General features: G+C 38.4%; 1 protein-coding gene across 1 annotated transcript in view; it reads left to right on the top strand.

Annotated features, from left to right (window-relative positions):
- Positions 1 to 23,436, top strand: part of INTS7 (integrator complex subunit 7) — a 55,122-nt gene extending 31,686 nt beyond the window's left edge. The window contains exons 11-20 of the mRNA XM_080648036.1: positions 863 to 1,102; positions 3,021 to 3,158; positions 4,315 to 4,521; positions 7,346 to 7,540; positions 8,069 to 8,172; positions 8,674 to 8,742; positions 11,650 to 11,782; positions 17,130 to 17,228; positions 18,562 to 18,747; positions 21,981 to 23,436. Of these exons, the coding sequence (XP_080504162.1) occupies positions 863 to 1,102; positions 3,021 to 3,158; positions 4,315 to 4,521; positions 7,346 to 7,540; positions 8,069 to 8,172; positions 8,674 to 8,742; positions 11,650 to 11,782; positions 17,130 to 17,228; positions 18,562 to 18,747; positions 21,981 to 22,268 (1,659 nt within the window). The 3' untranslated portion in view covers positions 22,269 to 23,436. The remainder of the gene's footprint in view (positions 1 to 862; positions 1,103 to 3,020; positions 3,159 to 4,314; positions 4,522 to 7,345; positions 7,541 to 8,068; positions 8,173 to 8,673; positions 8,743 to 11,649; positions 11,783 to 17,129; positions 17,229 to 18,561; positions 18,748 to 21,980) is intronic.
- Positions 23,437 to 23,921: the final 485 nt, after the last annotated feature.

Below are 23,921 nucleotides of genomic sequence, written 5' to 3'. Positions count from 1 at the left end.
TGTAGATGGTTGCCGGTTAGATTCTCAGTCAGGGCACATACCCAACTTGCATGTTTGATCCCCAATAGGGAGCATGCAGGAGGCAGCTAATTAATATTTCACTTTCACATCAATGTTTCTCTTTCTCTTTCTCTCTCTCTCTTTAAAAAATCCATTTAAAAACTTCTTTTTTAAAAAAAAAAAAAAAAAAGGTAGATGTTAGAGACTTGACAAAAGTGGAAATTACTGGGTTTAGTCATCAGTTGGCTCTATAACAGTGAGAGGACTTCTGGGCTTCTAATTTTGATTACTGGGATGTTAGTGATGCCACTAACTGCCCTGAATAGAAGCTCTAAAGCCAGTTGGTTTTTGTTTCACCTCAGAAATAAGAGGAAATTAGAAGCCTCTTCTCCCTTCAGTGTGCTTAAGAGTTACCTAGAGTATGTGCACACACAGTTAACCCTCTAAGTTTGGGATGTAGGACCCAGGAATCTGTATTTTTAGAAGCATAGGAAGATGATGGCATTGATAAATTTACAAACCATATTTTAGATGCATTTCTTATAAGTAATGAAAGTACAGACAGTTTGGCGTATATTTTGCCTCTTCTTCGTTGTTTTTTATGAATTTCTAATAGTCTTAGATTGCGATGAGTGATTAATGTGCAGTCCTGACTTGTTATTTGGTATTAAACATGGTGCATTTTGCATATCCTAATATGGGATCCATTATGTCATGTGATTCTTATGAAGAAAAATGTTATGCCTACAAAAAAAACAACTTTGCCTTGATTTTTCCCAGTAATTTATACAAAGTTCTTTTCTTTAAAGCTTTACTTAACACCTTCAAAGTGTAAGTGGTCTGTTTTGTTTTCAATGTGCAGATTGCTTTGAAGTGTATGGTGAAGTTGGCCAAGGGCAGACCCCATCTTAGCCAGTCCGTGGTTGAGACCCTGTTGACTCAGTTGCACAGTGCTCAGGACGCTGCCCGGATCCTGATGTGCCATTGCCTGGCCGCCATTGCCATGCAGCTGCCAGTGCTGGGCGATGGAATGTTGGGCGACCTCATGGAGCTCTACAAGGTTATCGGACGATCAGCCACAGACAAGCAGCAGGAACTTCTGGTAAAGTCACTTTTTGATGGTGAATAATATCTGATCTAGTGAGAATTACTTTAAGTAGTTAGCTTTACTGTTGGACTTTACTTACAAAGCAAAATAAACAACAGGTCAAAGTAATTACCTAAGACCGAGGGAATGCTGAAGTCAAAATAGAATTGGAACCATGAGCTTTTTACTATTTCTACTTTTGATTTAGAAAGTCCTATTTAGTTCAGATCTAAAACTTCTTTCTTCCTACGCCCTGTCAAGTCAGCTTAGTGTAGCCAAAGCCTTCAAGTTGATGTATTTGTTCTATTACAAAGGACAAAATGATAATGGATTTTTCTTTTTTATAGAAAGCAAATAATGAACTAAACCCTGTTTTGTACTTCCAAAAATATAAGTTAAAGACCTGATGATAACAGCAACCAGAGATTAGCACAGATTCCTCTTTTCCAACCCAGGATTTCTGTAGCTGTTTAGGATCCAATTTAGGTTTCAGTATAATCCTGGGGTTGGGAAAGGTGTGTGCTTGTTAAACAGAAGCCATGGCCCTAACCGGTTTGGCTCAGTGGATAGAGCGTCGGCCTGCGGACTGAGGAGTCCCCGGTTCGATTCTGGTCAAGGGCATGTACCTTGGTTGTGGGGCACATCCCCAGTAGGGGGTGTGCAGGAGGCAGCTGATCAATGTTTCTCTCTCATTGATGTTTCTAACTCTCCCTCTCCCTTCCTCTCTGTAAAAAATCAATAAAATATATTTTAAAAAACAAAAAAACAAAAAAAACAGAAGCCGTGGAAGTGATCATATTGTTTAGCTGAAAGTTCTACCAGGCTGAGCTTAGGTTACATGCTAAATAGGCATAAATTAGATGTAAGCCTTAAGTTGGCCACTCCATGTTGTTTCTGGTCATCTGAATTTAGGGATTGGGAAAAGCTTAATGAAATAGCTTACTCAAGCCTAGTTTATATTTAATCCTCCAGGTCAGCAGTCACCAACGTTTCGGACCTCACGGACAACCAGTGGTCCGCGGACCACCGGTTGGCGACTGCTGCTCCAAAGGTTTCCTTAAACCAACGGTTGCCAACCTTTCGGACCTCACAGACCACTGGTTGGCGACTGCTGCTCCAGGGCATATTGTGTAAAAGATTACCCCATTTCATTATTTGCTATCAGGAAAGGGTTACCCTGAGGTCCAAGTGGCAGTGGTCATGGGAATGACATCATGCAATTACCACAATATATATGATCCTTTGTTTATATCAGCTTTGGAATACTAAGCAGTTGGCCAAGTTTATTTTTTATTGAAGCAGCATTTTCAACCAATGTTCTTTATCCCTTTTTTGTTAGTATTACTTTAAAGCCGTTTTAAATTATGAAACATAATATTCCAAAAATGTAAAGAATTATATGTTGAAAACTCTTCCATTCATCCCTGGCTTAAGAAAAAAATATTACCAGTACAGTTGATTTGTAATTTCTTGTACACTTCCCTTCTAGAGGTAATCACTATCCTGAATTTAGTGTTTATCATTCCTATGTATTTGTTATATATTCACTATCTTAGTATATATACAAAGTAGCATGCACTATTATTTTCCATATTTTTAACTTTATATAGTAATCTTTTATATTTTTCCTATTTTGTTTAAATCATCTATATTGAAAAGTGTATCTCTAGTTTACTCATTTCACTGCTGCATAGCATTTCATTGTGATTTTATAATTTATCCATATTTATGGGAATTATAAACAATTGTCTGAACAATGGAATAAATTTCTCTATAACTTCAAAGTGAAAAATTAGTAAATCTCAAAGGAGAACAAGTTTTTTCTTATTTGATGGACTGTCATTAGTTTTCCTCCCTTTTGGGTAAAGCTATCTGTGACATTGAGTAGAATTACATGATTTTTTAAATTGTCTGTCTTCTTGCTCAATGTTAGGTGAGTCTGGCCACTGTGATTTTTGTTGCCAGTCAGAAAGCACTATCTGCTGAAATAAAGGCAGTCATTAAGCAGCAGCTTGAAAGCGTCTCCAATGGATGGACTGTGTACCGAATTGCCAGACAGGCATCCAGAATGGTATGTGTGATCCATATATATTATGGGAAAGTCCCACGTGAATTCCAAAAATCGGAGCTCTTTCTGGCTGCAGGTTGTTAGTATCACTTTCATTTCGCCTGATACTTTCATAACCACAGTCGCCTCCCACCCACCGTTTCTGTCCTCCTTTGTTACTATACCATTGTTTATTCCCTTTCTCTCTCCAAACTTATCATTCTTGTATAGAAACGGGAAAGTTTTAGTATGCTGTTCTCTTCTCAGCCATATGCAAAGCCCAACAATTTTCATTAATTTTGTTTGAGAGGAAAGAAATACAGAGCTTTGGATAGTATAGAAACCCATTGGGGTTAAATCCAGAAAGCAAAGTTGGAAAAGCATTATTCTAGGTCTGTGGCCGGCAAACTGCGGCTTGCGAGCCACATGCGGCTCTTTGGCTCCTTGAGTTTTTAGCAAAGGCCAGCTTAGGAGTACCCTAATTAAGTTAATAACAATGTACCTACCTATATAGTTTAAGTTTTAAAAATTTGGCTCTCAAAGAAATTCCAATCGTTGTACTGTTGATATTTGGCTCTGTTGACTAATGATTTTGCCAACCACTGTTCTAGGTGATTGAAGCACATGTTCTCATTGTTTCTCAAATGGGAGGAGGACCACTACTGACAGGATGGGATTCTTTATTATACCCAACTGTCCCAAGCACCCAAGCACTGCAGGGCACTGAGCATCCCTGGGCCCCAGCAGTTAAATGACATTCACATTCCCCCCAACAACCACCCTTCCCCCCAGTCATTTCCAGAGGCAAGCACAGTAGTACTCTTCTTGATAGTCACATAATAGAGCTTACTGGAGTTTACCCCCACCCCCACTAAGTAGTCATACCGAATGACATAAGTATTTATACTTTCCATATTTTGAACTAAAATTCTAGACTCAGGTTGTAGTTAATTCCTTTATTTTCTCTTTGGAACTGTCTTAGTAAAGAACTGTGGGCATTAAGTTACATAAAAGCAACTCAGCATTTGTTGTCTGAGAAAATACTGAATCTCAAAGAATTATATAATACAAGGAATGATTGTTACAGCTTATCCAAGATTTCAGTTTGTCTTTTAGCTGCTAATTCAATTGTAAAAACTTCATTATGTGCCATGATTTTTTTTTTTTTTTTTTTTTTTAGGGTAACCATGACATGGCCAGAGAGCTCTATCAGAGTTTGCTGACTCAGGTTGCTTCAGAACACTTCTACTTCTGGCTAAACAGTTTGAAGGAGTTCTCACATGCAGAACAGTGTCTCACTGGGTTGCAAGAGGAGAATTATAGTTCAGCACTTTCTTGCATTGCTGAGTCTTTAAAATTCTACCACAAAGGGATTGCATCCTTAACAGTAAGTCCTCTTAATTCTCCTTTGGTGATGATGACGTGTGTAAGAAGGGCCTCCCTTTTCTTTTTATTATCCTGTTTTAACTACCTTGAAACATCTGACATTATATATGTGTATATATATTTAATAGTCTTTTAATGACTTTTGTGGTATGTGTATTTAATGAGGGTTGGCAGTAATTAAGGACTGAATATATATATGGCAGTATTAAAGTAATAAATAGGACATGGAAGTAAATCCTTAATCCCTCATCTACTTTTTAATATTCATAGATTGATGGGTTTCTCATTTTGTTTTTATCAAGTACCAGGAACCATATATGAAGAGGATTGCTGAATCCATACAGAAGGGATAAGTGGAGATATGATCCTTCTTTTCCAGAATCCTATTAATAACACCCCAGCCTGAGTCACTACCACTATCAACGTAAATCCCCCTCCCATCTCAGACCTCAAAGCTACTCACTAAGAAACTAGAGTTTCTGGCTTTGTGGATAAAGAAGAAATTATTAAGGATGCTGGCGAGTGTCTTCCCGCCCCCCGCCCCCATGATTCCCTCCCATTACAAATTAAGTTAGCCAGCTAAATTTTTTCATTGTTCAGCTAAGAAAGTGAAGGGGGTACAGAGAAAGCAGACATTTAACATATCTTATGTTTCCTTTAAATCAGTTATATTCTTAAGTAAGAACCTGTTTTCCTAACTGAGCATTTTCTGTGTTAATGCAAGAACTTTTCCCCTTTAAGAGTAAAGAGTTTATATAATCAACATTAAACATTTTAAAAACATTGTCATTCAATTTTTAAAATTGTATATATTTATACCATAAAACTTTTGGTAACAGTTTATATACATTTATCACATAATCTAAAATATTTGTAATGGTGGCACATCCTAAAAGAAGTGCTTTAAAGTAGAACATAGAATAAACAGATGGCATAAAAGAGACAGAATATTCAGACTACTGTGGGAACATATCTTTTGAAATACAATTTTTCTGCTTAGGATTGATTTCTATTTTAAAACAGAAGCTCCTCTCCATGTTAAAAAGTAGCATTGAATGCTATGATTTTTCTCCTCTTAATTATTCTGGGAAAAGATTGTTGTTGCCTATATCAGGCTAATGCCTCAGAAAAATCAAAAGTTAAATTATTGGTTCTGATCAATAGAATTACTTCATTTTCTAGTTTATGTGGAGCAGAAAATTATTAATCATTCAGTACGGTAAATGCTAAGAACTGTGAAACAGGCTCACAAAGGTTGATAGACTTAATATTATGAAAACCTCTATTGAATTTTTAATAGTCTTTTAATGATTTGTGTGGTATGTGTATTTAATGAGGCTTGTCAGTAATTAAGAAAGTACTCGGTTGACAGACAGAAGGCCCTTTTCTTAGTCTTTACTCTGCCATTAACAAATTGTGACCTAAGCAGGTTTTTGAACCTCAGATCTTTCCTTTTGAAATGGAGTTCTTTTCTTTTATTATTACTATTTAAAACATTTTTAAATCTGTTTTTATTGATTTTAGAGAGGAAGGGAGAGGGAGAGAGAGATAGAAACACCAATGATTTTTAGAGAAAATCATTGATCATCTGTTTTCTGCACACCCCCTACGGGGGATTGAGCCTGCAACCCGGGCATGTGCCCTTGGCCAGAATCGAACCCAGGACCCTTCATGCTTCAGGCTGATGCTCTATCCATTGAGCCAAACTGGTTAGGGTGAATTGGAGTTCTTTTATTCAACAGACTGTTAAGCACTTGCTCCGTTTTAAAAAGATTTATTTGTATTCTATTCACTTGGCAAGTGTGGATCTGACACTAGCTGTCTGTCTTTGTAACTGAGAGGACATGAACGTGGGCTGCCCTTTATACTCCCTGACACATGAGTGGTCTAACCTGAGATAGTACAGCTATGAGGACTATGCTTTTTACCTGCTTCAACCAAACTAAACAGGAGAAGTTCAAAATTCTCTGCTTACAGGGATCTGATAGCAGTGTTGGGTGTCTAATTTCCCAACACAGTGATTAATGAGAGACTTACCTTGCTTCTTAGGAATAAAAATTGTAAAAAGTGTTTGTGTTTATTTTCTGTGGTATGTAACAAGTTACCACAAATTTAGTGGCTTAAAGCAGCAACCTGTTTAATGTTTCAGTTTCCATGAATCAGAAGTCTAGGTATGGCTTAACTCATGTCACAAAGTTCCAACCAAGGTGTCAGCCAGGGCCAGGCTTAATGAGGCTCACAGAGGCTTAGGGTCCTCTCCTAAACTCATGTAGTTGTTGGTAGAGTTTATTTCCTCACAGCTCTAGAACTTGTGGAAGCTTTGAGGCCAACAGGAGAATTGAATTACTCACCTCCAGGGCCCTTTTCATGGGCTCATCAAATTAGGAGAAATCCATCCAGAATGGTTTCCCTTTTCAGTGATATGAACTTACTTCATTAGGGACCTAAATTACATCCTCAAAATTCATTCATTACCTTTGCCATATTTCATTAGTAAGAAGCAAGTTACAGGTTCCACCCACACTCAGAGAGGGGAGATTACACATGGTGTGGATATCAGGGTACCAGGGGGTGTGACTCAAGAACCATTTTAGTATTCTGCCTGCAATGGTGGAATTTTTATTTATTTTGATTTTTCTCTTTATTAAGAATTGAATAGGTATAACATCTACATATTTTTATGTAGGGTATATTAAAAAAAATACAACAGATATCCCAGTTTAGGAAATAGGGCATTATCATTGCCTTTAAAATTTGTTTGTGTACTGTACCATTTTGCTGCCATATTTATTTTGTTGCAAATATATCTTTTTTTCCCCCCGCAGGCTGCCAGTACACCACTGAATCCTTTAAGTTTTCAGTGTGAATTTGTAAAACTCCGGATTGACCTTCTGCAAGCTTTCTCTCAACTTATCTGTACTTGTAATAGTCTAAAGACAAGCCCCCCTCCTGCAATCGCCACAACAATCGCCATGACTTTAGGAAATGAACTTCAGAGGTGTGGTCGCATCTCTAATCAGGCAGGTGTCAACCTATTTTGAGTGTAGTTTTTGTTTACACTTTAGAAGTTTTTGAGATTAGTTGTGAGATGAAAAATCCTGAAATTACAAATCATGGTCTGACTCATGGACATTCAACATCAAATGCTTATTAACTCATCTGTCTTGCCAAAAATAGGCTGATGTCTTATTAAAATGACAAAGTGATTAATGACATCTCACTTAATGCTACATATTTATATAAAGAAAAAGGACATACATTTTAAAGAAACTTTCAAGTGTTAATAACTATATTAATTATTTTAGTGGAACTTATAAGAAGCTAAAAATGCAAATTTTTTTGTTTCCATACATCAGATATAAATTACCATAATCTTGTGCACATTTGTATTTTTATTTGCCTAAACATGGTTTATAAAAATGAATGGAATGAAAATGAAAAGGAGTTGAAGTATTTTTTACATATTTTTGTTTGACTGTTTTGATTTTTGTGTTTATACAATAATGATAGGACGTTTATTTATAATTAATATTTTTCCTTCTTTGTAGATGAAACAATCTATGGAAGAATTCCGAAGCCTTGCTTCCCGATATGGGGATCTTTATCAGGCATCTTTTGATGCTGATTCGGCAACTTTGAGGAATGTAGAGCTGTATCCTAAACTTGCCCCAATATATCTTGTTCTTTTGAAGTGTTCTTTTAAACATAAATACTTCAGATATGCTTGACTAACATATTAGATAAGCCTATAAATTTATTACAATTAATAATTTCTACTTTGAAATCTGGTATAAGCAATATAATTTTCCTTTTTGACTTAAACCAGGCTTTTTAAATAAGTGGTAACTCAATGGTGGTCTTTCTCCACCTCTAGGAAAACAGGTTGCAAACATAACACAGATTGAATCACAGAGCCTGTTGCTCGGTGCCCCCGCTTTGAAGTATCCTTCCTGATACAGAATTTGAGAATCACTATTTCAAACACCATATATCCCTTAAAAGAAAACAATAGAGCCCCAGACTATTTGAGTCGATAACATATGGTTACCTTCACTAAAAATACGATCCTCACCTTGACTTAGTTAATATTCAAATAATATAAAGTCTGTAGTAGATTTCTTTATTTTTAGGTATAACCTTAACATTAATCCAGACAGCAGCAGAGCTGTTTGCTGATGTCTCACGCAATAGAAGCTCTGATTTTAGATCCAGAATCTGCAAGGTATTTCTAATAATAGTTTACATTAAATAATGCTTTCAAATATGTTATCTAACCTAATCATCATGACAGTGTTTTAGAAGAGGAATTGTAGCGGGAGAAAAAACACAAAACAAAATAGAGGAAGAATTTCTCCAGCATTTGTCTAAGGTCACATTGCTAGTGATGAAACCTGGATTTTCTGACTGTTGTTTACTTACCTCCTGCCTCCTGTTTTCTCAACATTGACTTGGAAAATTAACTGGGAAGAAATTAATTTAATTTGAACATTTTCTTCTTATATATTGTAACTGAACTTTGGTATGAAAAATTAAGTTAGCCCTAGCTGGTTTGGCTCAGTGGATAAAGCGTCAGCCTACGGACTAAAGGGTCCCAGGTTTGATTCTGCTCAAGGGCACATGCTCAGGTTGTGGGCTTGATCTCTAGTGCGGGGCATGCAGGAGGCAGCCGATCAATGATTTGCTCTCATCATTGATGTTTCTATCTCTCTGAAATCAATTATATATATATATATATATATATATATATATATATATATATATTAAATTAAGTTAATAATATAATTAAACTTGTACTTGAAATTTTTTCTTTGGGTTTCCCAAACAAAAAGTATTCCTGTTTTTGCTTTGTTAGAAATTCTTCTTCCCTTCCCCATTAACTAATTAATTTTTCAAAATCCTATATAATAAAAAGCCTAATATGCTAAGTGTCCGACCGTTCGTTCGACCATTTGACCAGTCACTATGACGTGCACTGACCACCAGGGGGCAGACGCTCCAGTAGGTTAGCTTGCTGCTGGGGTCCAGCTGATCGCTGCTGGGGTCTGGCTGATTGATACTGGGCAAGAGGGGCCAGACACGCCCTGGAGCCCTCTGATGGTCCCTCCCTGGCCGGCCAGCCTCCCGCAGTCCCTCCCCAGCCAGCCAACCCGATCACCCCAATCGGGACTGGGTGAGATGGGCTGGACACTCCCTGGATGAATCCATACACTGGGCCGGTTTTGGCCGGATCCCTGCAGGCCAGGCCGAGGGACTCCACCGGCCTCTAGTATTTTTATAAAAGAATGACCATTGGTTTTTCCTACGATAGTATTCTATTTTGGAATATGAATTTTTAACTATCTATAATTTTCAATCTAGTAAGGTCTATGATTCCAAGATCAACTTCCTCCACAAAGAGAATATAATCGACAATGCATTTTTTGTGTGTTTGTTTTGTTAATCTTCACCCAAGGACATTTTTCCCATTGATTTTTAGAGTGAAAGCGAAAGAGGGAGGGGGGGCTGGGAGAGAGAGAGAGAGAAACATCGATTGGTTGCCTCTCACAGGGAATCAAACCTGTAACTCTTCAACGTAAGGGCTGATGCTCTAACCACTTAGTACACCGCTTCAGGGCTTAATAATGCATTTTAAATTTCTGTACCCTAAAGCAGTAGTCACCAACGGGTGGTCTGCGGACCACTGGTGGTCCGTGAGGTCCGAAAGGTTGGCAACCACTGCCCTAAAGTGTTGACTCACATTTCTTTACAGGGCAATACCAAGTTCCTTGTCTTCTCTTTTAAAGTACTGCCTACTCTCAGGCTACTCTACTTGGCAGTTTTCCCCACTCATCTGATCCATTTTAATATTTTGGTGACATGCTAACTTTTACTTATTTTTCTGCTTATCCTTACCTTATCTATGTTTATTTTCCCTAGTTTGCAATGTTTGACTTGCTTTTTTTTAAAATTTTATTTATTTATATATTTATTTTTAAAACAAGCTTCTCCCTTTAAAATTTGAAGATGTTCTTAAACTTCCATAATTTTTAGTTTTTGCCAATTAATTGATACTTCATGCTCACACCATTTCTCATTGTGTAGTACTCATTTAACTGCTTACAACACATGTCATTGTACTGTTGGTTGACATAATAGAAATTAGTGTTTTTCTTGCTTAACTTTTAACAGTGAGATAGGCACATTGTCAGCAGGGATGGGATGAAGGGAGTTATCTAACCAGCTCGCACATGCTGCTCTCTAACCCTCTCCCCTTCCTATCACTTTTCTTCACTCTTCTCCATCACCTTTCATCCCTCAAACCCATTCCCCTAATCTTTGTCCTTCATAATAATGAAAAATTGGGGGGAAAAGCGTGTACCTTGAGGGAGAGTTCTTTGGGTTTTATTTGCAATAGTGTGTAATTGCAAGGAGTAGATTCCTTCTAAAACTTCTCTTCTTGGTAGTATATATTTTTGCCTTCCAAGTAAAGAGGGACCTATTGCTGAAAAGAACCTCAAGAGAGTGAGGCATGACATTGATATTTCACTGAATTTTTAATAGAAATCTGTGTATTTCTTTCACAGCCTAGAAGGGTTGGGGAGGTGAGGGGCGATTTTGTTTCATTCAACTTTCTATCTCTAGCAGCTAACATAATACCTATGCCAGTGTATCAGTAAATGTGGGATAGGTTGGGGAGATGTTTATAATCGTGACTGTTATTATCTGCCTCATACCTGCTTTTCAGGATTACCAGGAAAAAATATTTTGAAATGCTTGTGCATTACATTTTTCTTTTCTAGCTTCTTATTCAGTCTGTCATGATTCCTTTACACTTAACCTTTATTTCTACTGCCTAGAAAATAAGGGAATGACTACGGGGACAATGTTTTATACTACCTAACAACCAAAGTGACTGAGTGAAGTCAGATCTAGGTTTGAATGCTAGCTTGTCACTTACTGGTTATATGAGACTGAAGGCAAATTACCTAACTTCTTCAAGCCTCAGTTTCCTCATCTATAAAATGGAAATAACAGTGGGTACTTCATTTTTTTAAAGATTAAATGAGAATGTGTGGAAAGTGCCTGATGCATTGAGACATTAAAATTGTTACTGTTGTGGTTCATTAATCAATATTGATTTTAACTTCAGTTCCCAGGAATATGGATCTATAGGAGCAGCCCATGCTGATAGTGAATATGAGAGAAGAATGATGTCTGTATATAACCATGTCTTGGAGGAGGTGGAGTCACTCAATCGGAAATATACCCCTGTTTCTTATATGGCAAGTGGCATTTGTTTTATTGAGTTTTTATTATGTGTGAGTGGTTTTTACTCATCCTGGCACTTACTGTGTGACTTCAGCCTCTCTGTGCCTGTTTCCTTTGTGCCTGTTTTGTAACCGGGTTAATATAGTACACGCCTCACAGCATTGTTATGAGGATGAAATGAGATGTTTCATGAAAGCATGTGGCACTTCTGTAGCTGCTACGTAGTCACATTAACATGTCAAATCTGCTCTACCAGAATGCAGATAAAACTTCTTTTTTTAATAAGTTAACTGAAGTTGCAGTTGTTCTCAACCCTGGCTATTATATTAGAATCACATTGGAAGCGTTTTTTAAAAATGCATCAGTATTCAGGCCCCACCCCAGAGCAGTCAACACTGTATATGTGCAGTCGAGGCCTGGGCATTAGTATTTTTAGGAGCTCCCAGGTGATTCTGTCATGTCACCAGGGTTGAGAACCACTGGCCACTTGAGACAGAAAGAACTGGGCTTATTACCTGACTGGCACTAAATCAGTTCCTGCGAGGTGATGCCATTGGTACTTTTTAGTATACTTGTCCACCTTTCGTCTGCTGAATCTCTGCTGCCTTTGGCACTGCTGAGCACTCGCTCTTTATTGAGTCTTGTCCCCTGACTTCCCAGCCACAGGACAGATGGAGACACTCTCACCCAAGTTCTCTCCTCCATGTCTGGCCAGTCTCCAGTGTCTTAGTTGGCTCAGGCTTCTGTAACAGAATACTATAGACTTGGTGGCTCAAACAGCATTTATTTCTCACAGTTTTGGAAGCTGGAAAGTCTAGGATCACTTTTTTAACAAGTTAACTGGTAAGGGCCCTTTTGCTAGCTTGCAAATTGGCTCTTTCTTACTGTGTCCTCACATGTTCTGCAGAGCTCTGGTCTCTCTCTTTTTATAAGGACACTAATTCCATTATAGGGGGCCCATCCTCATAACCTCATCTAAACCTAGTCACCTTTGAGAGGCCCCATCTCCAAATACCAACACATTGAGAGTTAGAGCTTTTCCATATGAACCTGGAGAAGACACACACATTCAGTCCATAACACCCTGTCTTTGAACTTTACTCTTTGGAGAGCTTTTGCTCTGCCCACACATCAGATATTCCCCATAGCTCTCTTCTGGTTCCTACTTTTCCCTTTCTGTACTCTTACTATTTATCAAGTATTTTAGAAGAAATTGGCAGGTTGTGTTGTTAAAGGGTTAGGTTAGATATTAAGGACAGATATACAGCTTTCCACATAAGGTCATCAGTACATATTTGCTGAATCGAACTGACACAGGTTTGACACTGAGATTGGTTGCTAAGGGAGATTGTAAAAATTATCTTTGAAGTAAACACACACATCTCTGTGAGACATTCATTAAATTATTTCATATTTCCTCTAAGCTGCACCCTAAGAAGTTAAGTAGATACCAAACAGTAACTTCAGTTTAATGGAATTGAACCCACTGAATATAATGGAAAGAATGGGAAATTTCTGCTCAGTAGGAGACAGTACAGAGAAAAGAGTACTAGGTTCAAATCCCCCCTTTGCCACTCAGCAGGTCTGTGATTTTAGACAAATTACTAAAATCCTTTTCTATGATATGGAAAAAATATTTACCTCATAGAGTTATTGTTAACTTTAAATGAAATAATATGTATTGCCTAGCACAGTATCTGGCTAGGCAATACATAGTACATAAGGAGTGGTTAATAAGTTCATTCTCTTTTTCTCTCCACATTGTATTTTATAGCTTTAATATTATCTGAGCCCAAAATTCAGTTCCACAAGTATTTATTGAGTCCTAGGAATAGAAAAATGACGAATACATAGGCTCGTCCTTCGAGTTGCCTGTAGTCTAATAGGAAGTGAAGATTTTATAAACAAACACAAAACAGTGTGTATGCAGAAATAGAGCTCTTCATGAGGAAAAGATATAGCACAAAAGAGAAAGTAATTCATGTCACAGGATAGGCAAAATGGGGTAAGGGTGTAACTCAGAAGATATCTTTGCATATGAGTTTTGCAGGGAGATGAGGGTAGAGAATTTCAGGCAGAGAACAGCATGTTTGAATGCAGAGGCGTGAAATAGCATGTGTCTTCTGTGAATAGTTTGTCATTGTTGCAGCAGAGTGTACAGGTGGGGGCTGGAGAGGTGGGCAGAGGCCAGGTGACAAAAGGCTTTGAACACTGTATTAGGGAGTTTGGGCTTTATCCTGTAGGTACTGGGGTGTTTTTTAGGAATTTTTAATGGGTAGGGGAAAGACGTGGTTGAGATTGTACTTTATTGTTCTGTAGGCACAGAACATGTAATGGCTGTAGGCACAGAACTCATAATCCAAGGTAAGGGCCTGATTAATAGGAATTAGAATGAGAAGAACAGGAATGAGAACAGATATATAAGAAAGATATTTGGGGGCAGTATTTTCAAGGCTTGGGTTTTTGTGTTGTGTGTGTGTTTATTAAATGTGAGAGGACGGAGACATGACCTCCAGGTTTCCAAGTTACCAAGTGCACAAGTAGTTGATCCTTTACTGAGACAGAGAATATAAAGGGATGGTGGAAGAAGGTGAAGGTTTCATTGTTAACATGTGGCTGTCTTACAGGCAGTTGGAAAATAGGTGTGGTGTTGGAAGGAGATGGGCTGGAATGCATGTAAGATTGTTTTGAACGTAGAGGTTCTTAAAGTCATGGGAGTAGAGCCCTGACCAGTTTGGCTCAGTGGATAGAGCATTGGCTTGCGGACTGAAAGGTCCCCGGTTTGATTCCGGTCAAGGGCATGTACCTGGGTTGCAGGCACATCCCCAGTAGGAGATGTACAGGAGGCAGCTGATCAATGTTTCTAACTCTCTATCCCTCTCCCTTCCTCTCTGTAAAAAATCAATAAAATATATATTTTTTAAAAATGTTCTATCTTAAAAAAAAAAAAGTTATGGGAGTAGAGAAAATTGCCTGTTAGGAACATATGGACTAATGAGAGTGTCAACATTTAAGGAAGAAGCAAAGGAAGAGAATCTTAGGAAAGAAAATAGAGAGGGGAAGAATCAGAAAAAGTGAGGGCAGGGGCCATAAGTGGAATTCCTTGGAAAAAGAGACTTATCAGGTGCCACGGTATTGTAAAAAATACAAAGGCTGAAAAGTATTGGATTTGGCAATGAAGAGTGTTAGTTTAGGAACCATGATATGTGATTTCACACCTCCAGACTGTTACTTTAATAGTAAATTGCTACTAATATAGCTGGGGAGGTGTGTCCGGGGGGGCTGGTGGCCTCAGAGGCAGTCCTGCTTTCACAGTGGGGAATTGTAAAATCTGAATTTCTTCTTATAAAAGGAAGAATGGTGCCTTTTGCCCTGGAACAGCCTGAGGTCACTTGGGGTCCTCTGAGTGGGTCCTTTAAAGATGTTTCTCTCCTTAAACACTATTGTGACATCAAATGTTCCACCACAAGTAGAATGTCCCTGCAAATGCTTCCCATGTTCCTTGCAGGAAGATGAATAGTGATGTTTTAGCAGTTAAACCTGAAGAAATAGGCCCGGTGTCTTTAAATCTGTGTTGTTATTCTCTCAAGTAATAGACCTGGCATTTGTATTACTGCTAGTCTGTTGGGTACAAAATATTCAGTAGCCTGAACCCAGTGACGAGTAGTTTCTTCTGGCTTTCTGCCTTATTGCCCAACTCTTAAAAAATGTTTACAGGGTAGGCAACTAGGTGACAGTTTACTTGAATGCAGGAGCTTAGACGGACAGACAGCATAGTGTATAGTGGAGTGGTTTTCAATGTGGGGTACTTTGGAGGGACTACTGAGGGGAGTAGACTGAGGAGGGGCTGGTAGACCAAGTAGGAATGGTTCTGGGTGCCCCAAAGATTAAGTGTTCTGATAGTGCTATAACTTTTTTTCCCCCTATTGTTTGCAAATCATTGGTGAAGTGGAACAGAAATCACTGAACTAAGTAAGGATTAGGCAATCTTGGTTCTAGTTCCAGCTTGTTCCATTACCTATCTAGGTGACCCATGTCGTCATCAAAATTGAGATGATCTATACTTGTGAAGCTCTGTGAAGGGTATTCTAGGAGAAGGAGAAGGAGAAGGAGAAGGAGAAGGAGAAGGAGAAGAGGGGAGAGGAGGGGAGGGGAGGGGAGGGGGGGAAAGGGAGGAGGGGTAGGAAGAAAAGGGGAGGGGGATTAAAAACATGAACAATAAAATGGCAATAAATACATAGCTATCAACATTTAAATCTAAAAATCAAAATAAACGAACAAGAAATCTAATGAACAAAATAAACTGATGAATAAAATAGAACCAGAAACATGGAACAGACTGACGAATCTCAGAGGGAAAGGGGATTGCAGAAAGAGATTAACCAAAGAACATATGCGTATGTGCATTACTTACGGACACAGACAATAGGGTGGTGAAGGACTGGGGCAGGGTGGGAACCGGATTGAGGGAGGTAATGGGGAGAAAGTAGGGGACATCTGTAACACTCTCAGCAATAAAGAATTTTTTTTAATTAGGATGATCTTTAAATAGCTTTGATAGTTTCATGGGTGTATGGTTACCTGCATACCCATCAAGTGGTATACATGAAATACATAGAGCTTTTTGTATGTCATTGTATATCAATAGTGGTTTTAAATTAAATAAATAATCTTGGAACTCTTAAATTCTGGTTCTATGATCTTTTTCACTAAGATCAAAGCATTTATTAAAGTTTCATAATTCCCTAGAGTTGGACTATATACTGGTAGTCATTCTTAATCTGAATTCCAGTAAGCTTTCACCATTACTCTCTCCCTGAGGCCTCATGACCATAGGGTCAGGGAAGCTGCCTAGTGGGGATGGGTTGACAGAATGAGGCAACTCTAAGCCACAGTTCCACATGGTATTAGGTGTCAGCCTGGGATGTCAGTATACTGCTCCAGCTTCTTTACCATGTACTCTTTATCATACTTTGCCAAACTTTATCAAACTGGCAGTTATTAGTGTCGTAATATGTCTACTAGCTCGAAGCTCTTTAGAAATGCAAAGTTTACATATTGCTTGCCTTGAGCAATGTGGATTTTCTCTCTTCTGTCATTTGCTTTTTATGGAATGTACTACTTTACAATAAAGTATAAATCTGTAATTGCACTCCTTAACATGAGTTACTTGGCAAATGTGCACAGTTCCTGGGCATTTTTTTTTTTTTTTACTATTTCTTGATTGGTGGTGTTATTATTGTTGCTTTTGTAATAATCTATGTGAGCATTTGTAGTTTTTAAACTTCTTCCTGAAAGTACCATTTGTTGATGAAATTTGGAAATTCATTTTTATTTGATTCCATTTCTTTCCCCCCACAGCATACAGCATGCCTCTGCAATGCCATCATTGCTTTGCTGAAAGTTCCTCTTTCATTTCAGAGATATTTTTTCCAGAAGCTGCAATCCACCAGCATTAAGGTAATATTGGAAGAATGATAAGGTTAATATAGATTAAAAGCCCAGTTATCACCTACAGATTAAGTGGGACATAGCTCTGCTTCAGGAGCTTACCTTTGGTTTTGATAAAACTTATGCTCTTTAGTTATAAGCCTTTTCTGCCTTTACCAATTGGTTTGGTGAAGAAAATGGACACCTGTCAGTACCAAATGCAGTGAGACAGGTGTTTGGGTACCTGGAGCTCTGTACCTTGGCTCCCTACTCCAAGAATAAGTCGAGTGGTTTTCATCATAGTAGCCTACAAGGATCTTGAGCTGAGTCCACTTCTGGTCAGCATATTGAGACCCAACTTCAAATGAAACAGGTCCAGTATAACATCACCAGTCCTACCTCGGAAGCACTTTTATCTTTGAATAACAAGCTTTGAGGAGCTGTCCAATTAATAGAATTGGTATTTTAAAATATTTAAACTACTCAAAATTCAAAAGCTGTTTTTGTTCAAGGAATGGAATTGTTGGGAATGGGCGAAATTGTCACTTCTGAGAGATTTCTTGTATTATCCCTGTCAGTAAATGTCTATTATGTTTGGCATCCGTCCAAATGCTTTTGATTGCAAATAACAAAGTAGGCTATGACAAATGACCTGGTTAATACGGAAAATGTATTATATAGGTAAGTCCTAAGGTAGTAGGTCTCTAGAGTTGATTGGTTCAACAGCATTATAAAAAACAAAAAATTTTTTCCATCTTTTTATTTAGCAAGACTTGAGCTTTCTGTATTTGAAGTGGATTTGGGACTTTTAATATGTTTTTAAAGAAAAATTACTCTAATGAGAGGTTAAAAATGTCATTTGGTTCATTTGTGGAAGTTAACTTTTATACCATGGTGACTTGGTTATGTTTGTAATCCTAGAATTTTAAATTCATTTGCATTTGAATTTAGTCCATTTAAAATTACCTAAAACCAAAGAGACAGCTGCTGGACATGAAAATTTACATAATGGATTTCCCTACCATAATTGGTTCATTGTCAAAGAAGTGCCTCCCCACAGAAATTGGGAGAGCAGTACCTCCACTATTCTCTGTTACCTTCAGACAGTGCTGGGGCTTGGGGTTAAAAAAACAAAGGGTATTTAAAAGGAGGCATTAGAAATAAGGAACTCTGGACTTTAAAGGTACATCTATCTGGTTGTCCCAGCATAGTCAGGTTGTATGTGTGCGGGGTGGCGGGGAGGGAGCGGGGGGAAGGAAGGGTAAGTAACATTTTAACCCATAATCAGCGATTAGCACAGACATGTTTGTTGGAAGGAAGCTTGCTCTTGGTTGTTAGTGTTTATTTGATGTTGTCATTCCAGCTTGCTCTGTCGCCATCCCCCCGGAACCCTGCAGAGCCCATCGCTGTCCAAAATAACCAGCAGCTGGCGCTGAAGGTGGAGGGAGTGGTTCAGCACGGATCTAAACCAGGACTGTTTCGCAAAATTCAGTCTGTCTGTCTGAATGTTTCTTCTACGCTACAAAGTAAATCTGGACAAGAGTTCAAGGTAATTTACAAAAGAGGCAGAATTGTGATGCGATTTTATGTGATGGAAGTTTTCCCATGTTTTTCATGGTTAAGTAGATTGCAGTTCTACCTCCCCAGGGATCAGATGGACATGAGTTAAAAGCACATATTAGGGTGTGAAAGGCTGATAACAACACTTCTCTTTTTCCTGCCTAAACATTTGATAGATGGAGATCAGACTATGAGTGTTATTACTGTTAAAGCCAGGGAGAAACCCTGCTCAGGTGCCCAGCGGCAAGGACCCTGTACCTCAGGTGCCCTGTACCTCTGACATGAACTTTCCCATCTAGCTTCAGCCAATACACACAAAGCCTGCCCCCAGAAAACTGATGGCAGGAAGGAGCACCCAAAGCTCAAAAAAGAAGGGAAAGAGAAGATGCTTGGCTCCCCATGCCCAGCTCCCACCCCGAGACTTAGCCAGTGGGATGTACCTCCTCTGCAGACCAGCGCTGTTTATCTGATGAAAGGTTCTTTCACACGGAGGAAACATCAGAAGTGGGGAATAAGTGTCTCCCTATGCCTCCTGCCCCCAAAAGAGCACATCTGTTTATTTTTCTATATTATATTTTAAGTAACTTTTCAAAAAAGAAAGCATATAGCATTGACATAACAATGGTTAGATAAAGTAAAAATCTTTCCTTATGAGTATAACCCTAGGAATTTGCTGCTTTGAGGATCCATGAGGCCAGTTAACCATGCTTGCTTTGTTAGCCAAAGCTAAGATTCCGAATTCATGCCCATTAAATGCCAATCTTCCAAATGTAGAATGTTCCTTCCTTTAGACATCTCTTTCCAGTTCTGTGGCAGTTTATTCAAAGTAAATGGAGCAAGGGATCAAGTATACAGTTGTATGATAGAGTTGTTCAAATGCCCAGATTGCTGGTATCCAGGTTGGTTGGGGGCATGCTTGAACTGAGGTTCATAGCTAGAAAAGGGGTATTAGTAAAGATAAAAAGAGAGCATCTTATTCTCTTTGGAGTTAGGCTAAAAAAGCCAAGGGGAGTTCTGGTTTGAGCCATCATCACTTTCTTTGCTTCGATAGCTTACTCTCTGGCACTCTTCACCCATCTGATAAGGCTCGGCCTTCATTCTCTTCACTTCCTCTCTTTTTATTTTCATGACTCAAAGCATGGTGCCTTATGTAGCCACTCACTAGCTATTTGGTGACTGGTGAAAAACATCAGTAGTTAGAGCACAACTATTATGTTTGGGTGATCTCTGATGTCACAGACGATCATAGTGAGAATTTACATAGTTAACTGTCTGCAGCTCTCTCCGCCCTTTGAGTTTGAAAGTACCGTAACCATGGTTCTCTTGTATATTGATTTCTACTATTAAGAAGAAAAACATTCAAACTGAGAAGTACTGGTCTCCTGCTTGCTGACTTGCCTCTTGGGAGACATTGACTGAAGTCAGGAAGCTGTTATAATAAGCCATGCTGTACATCAAGCATGTCAAACTCAAAGGCTAACATGGGCCAAATAAATGAGGCATGCGGCCCGTGGGCCACGAGTTTGACATGCTTACTGTACATGATCACTTCATAATGTTACTTGCAGGGAGTTTGCAACTTAAAATGCATCATCCATTTAGAGTCATCAGGTCCTTTTCTGATCTCTTTAAGGAAGTTCTTGTTTGATAGGCATATTCTTTAGGAATATAAAAATCCTACAAAAGTTGACTATGCAAACAAAAAAATACCTATAAGTAATTCTAAGATTTTGAATTGGTTGGTGACTTTATGAATGTTACAGGTAAATGACTCTGGAAAATTGACCTCATGCTACTGCTTATTGAGACAAAGCTTCAGGGCACATTTATATAATTAATTATACAACAGAAACACACATAAATGTAGATCAATCTAGTCAAACACTCATTAAGATTACCTATATGTGCATTGTCAGAAAAAGTGTCTCTCTGACGTACTTCATCATGCGTAGAGGTTGGGGTACACCAGCAGGTGTTATCCTGTTACTGAAGAACAACGGCCTGAGTGTTTGCCTAGCTAAATAAATGAATGAGCCCATAAATCTGTGTTTTGTAATATATTGTACTGCCAATCTGAACAAAACACTGATTGAGTGATGTACAAGTTCTGAAGTTAATTTAATGCTGAAGTTAATACTAAAGCAGGGAGGAATCATTATATTACTTAAATATAAAATCAGACTAGCTAGGAGGAAGAAAACTCACATATAAACATAGTTTTATGTCCCTTTTCAGTCTCTTACATTTTAAAACCCCTGAAACAGGTGGTTGCACCCTATTTCTTCAGAATGTCTCTTCACAGACTGAAGAAAGATGGGAATTGGAGTTGAGGTTGGGTAAGCAAGTGTAGGAAAGGAAAAATTTATTTTCTGCTTTCTGTGGATCTCCGGTCAGGTCTATGGGTAAACTGACATTAAGGCAGATTAATAGGAGAAAAACCTACCGGTGTCATTAGAATTTCACATGTAGGTAGGAATCTTCACAAGAGAATGAAGACCCAAAGTAGTGACCAGAACAGAAAGCTTATATACCTTTAGACACAGAAATAGTAAATTCATGAAGAAATGACAAGACACGGATTTGGACTTGGGGCAGTAAATTGTGGGGAAATGTTGGGGCAGTGGGGGAGACCATAGAAGATAGGGGGTATTTTAGTAGGTTTGTCTGTACAGGTCCATTTCAGCATCGATGGCCAGTCTCTGGTGATAAGAATGTTTTTCTCTTCTTGGTATAGGAAGGCTATCTTTCTTGTAGGAAATTTTATGGCCTGTTTTAGGTAAAAGGGAGCAGGTCAGCGAACCCCTCTTGCATCTGTTGTTTCTCAAGTGCCTTTAGCTCAAAATAGTCAGGATGCCAAAGCAGCTTGTATGGGGTGGTGTGTCCTGAACTCCTTCGGCAGGAGGAGAGGCCAGCATATGAAGGGGTTGAGAAAGGCTGTGGGGCTCATTCTCTAAGGATAGTAAGGAGTCAGATCAATCCATAACTAAGAGTATAGGCTCTGCAGTGCCTACCAAGGTTCAGAGGCCAGCTCCACCACTCATTAGCTGTGTGACCTTGGAGAAATTACTTAACCTCTCTGCCTCAGTTTTCTCCTCTAAAAAGCAAGAATAATAATTATACCTACCTCTTGGTTGTTTGCATGGATTAAATAAGCACTTAGTCAGGAGTAAGCACTCAGTAAATGTTAGCTATAGTTATTACTTAACAATTCTTTTATTCCAGATACCCATTGACAATATGACCAATGAGATGGAGCAGAGGGTTGAGCCTCATAACGATTACTTTAGTACACAATTTCTTTTGAACTTTGCTATCCTTGGAACACACAACATTACTGTGGAATCGTCAGTGAAAGACGCCAATGGTATCGTATGGAAGACTGGTCCCAGAACTACCATTTTTGTAAAGTCCTTGGAAGACCCTTATTCCCAGCAAATTCGCCTGCAACAACAGCAAGCCCAGCAACCATTACAGCAGCAGCAACAACGAAATGCCTACACGCGGTTTTAACCATGTGACTGACAAACGCACTTTGGACTTTACGGGGATTGATTAAATTGGCAAAAGTACTTTGCGTTTTCATATGGATTAAGACATGAAAGTTATAATGTGGAGTCCATTTACTCCTTGGTTTCTGTAATGTAATATTCTAAAAAATATAGGTGTTTTTTTTCCCTTACAAATTTCTCATTTGAGAAAAATTGGGTTCCTTAACCAGAAAGATTATTTTCCTTGGTCCTTTGACCAGGTCCCTTATCCCATATTTAACATTTTCATTCTTTTATTCTTCTTTTTAGTGTTGCTGAGCCTTTTCTTTTTCTTTTAAGTCACATATTAGGATCATTGAATTAGTAAATTTGACTGCTTCTCTGCCAAAATATATCACTAGCTGCCTGTGATTCTGAGCTACGCCTTGGGGAGTTCTGACCAGTACTGACCCATGGTGGTAAAAACTGAGTCCTCCCATTGATGGATTTGAAAGTGTCTCCTGAACCACCAGTCTTCTGGAAAATGAGAGCAGGCAGACGAACAGCATAGACACATCCTGCTATATTTTTTCAACTCCTTATCTGTCTGTTCTGTGCTAAAGCAATCTTAATTTATTGTTTTAGTATTTAATTGAACCAAAGTGCAGCTAAAAATTACATAGACATATTGGAGATTTATAATTTGTTTTTTCTAATATGTGTGTGATTGTGTAGACTTTTTACATTGTTTCTAAGAGTGAAAAAATCACTCACATTTAATATCTTAATGTTTTAAGGTAGGAGGGCAGATCTTTGGTTTAGTTTCTTCTTGGCATGTTCAGTAATGCTAGACTTGATTGCCTAGAAAGAACAGTCTCTTTTTAACACAACCTCAATTAGTTGGGATGCTCAGAGAATAGAAGTTTTCTGGTTAGCCAGAAAACCCCTTTTTTTCTATTTCAATACTGGTTAAAAACATTATAAAATCTAATAGTGATATACTTTCTTGTCTTAACACAGTATACTAGATATAATTTAACTGTTCTTTCTGGATTTGGGATCATTCAGTTCTTTGGGATCATAATTTCTAAACACTGGGGATCACAGCATTGCAGATATTGATGATATGGGCAGTTGGGTTCGGAGTAGCTCCTAAGATGAAGCAGGTACATTCCTTGGAAATATCTTTTTAAAATAAATATCTCAGTTTCTTTGCTTGTGTTTTGCCTTTTCTCTTTGAAAGTTGACATTGGCTCAAAAGAGGGGTTGAGTTTAAAGGGAAAAACAAAGTGTGTTTTTTTTTTTCCCTTGTCATCTGGCTTTTACGGGTGAGAAGTGATTGACAACTCAGGTCCCTTTAAGATCATGAGCTATATTTATAGCACAACACATTTCACTGCCAACAGCCAGAACATTGTCATAAAACCTGTAAATCTACAGTAGCCACTGTAGATTATATCTGTTTATAAGTGGTCCAGTTGTACCCATAATGTACACAACGTAATGTAATGGATTTAGCCTCTGTCACCAACATTAAAAGTACTATGGGATGTATTGAGAGTCAGAAAGTCTGGTGAGTTGGCTTAGATTGCCTAACAGCAGCACTCCAGGAGGTTTTGGTCTTTCCATTTCTTACCCAAGAACACAAAGACCTTTCAGCCTCATGGGCTGTGCGTTTTATTGGCTTGGCTGGAGC

The sequence above is a fragment of the Plecotus auritus genome (genome assembly GCF_963455305.1).
Source record: "Plecotus auritus genome assembly, chromosome: 12".
NCBI lineage: Eukaryota > Metazoa > Chordata > Mammalia > Chiroptera > Vespertilionidae > Plecotus > Plecotus auritus.
The sequence above is the reverse complement of the archived record's forward strand: the minus strand, read 5'-3'. Positions and strand labels throughout refer to the sequence as shown.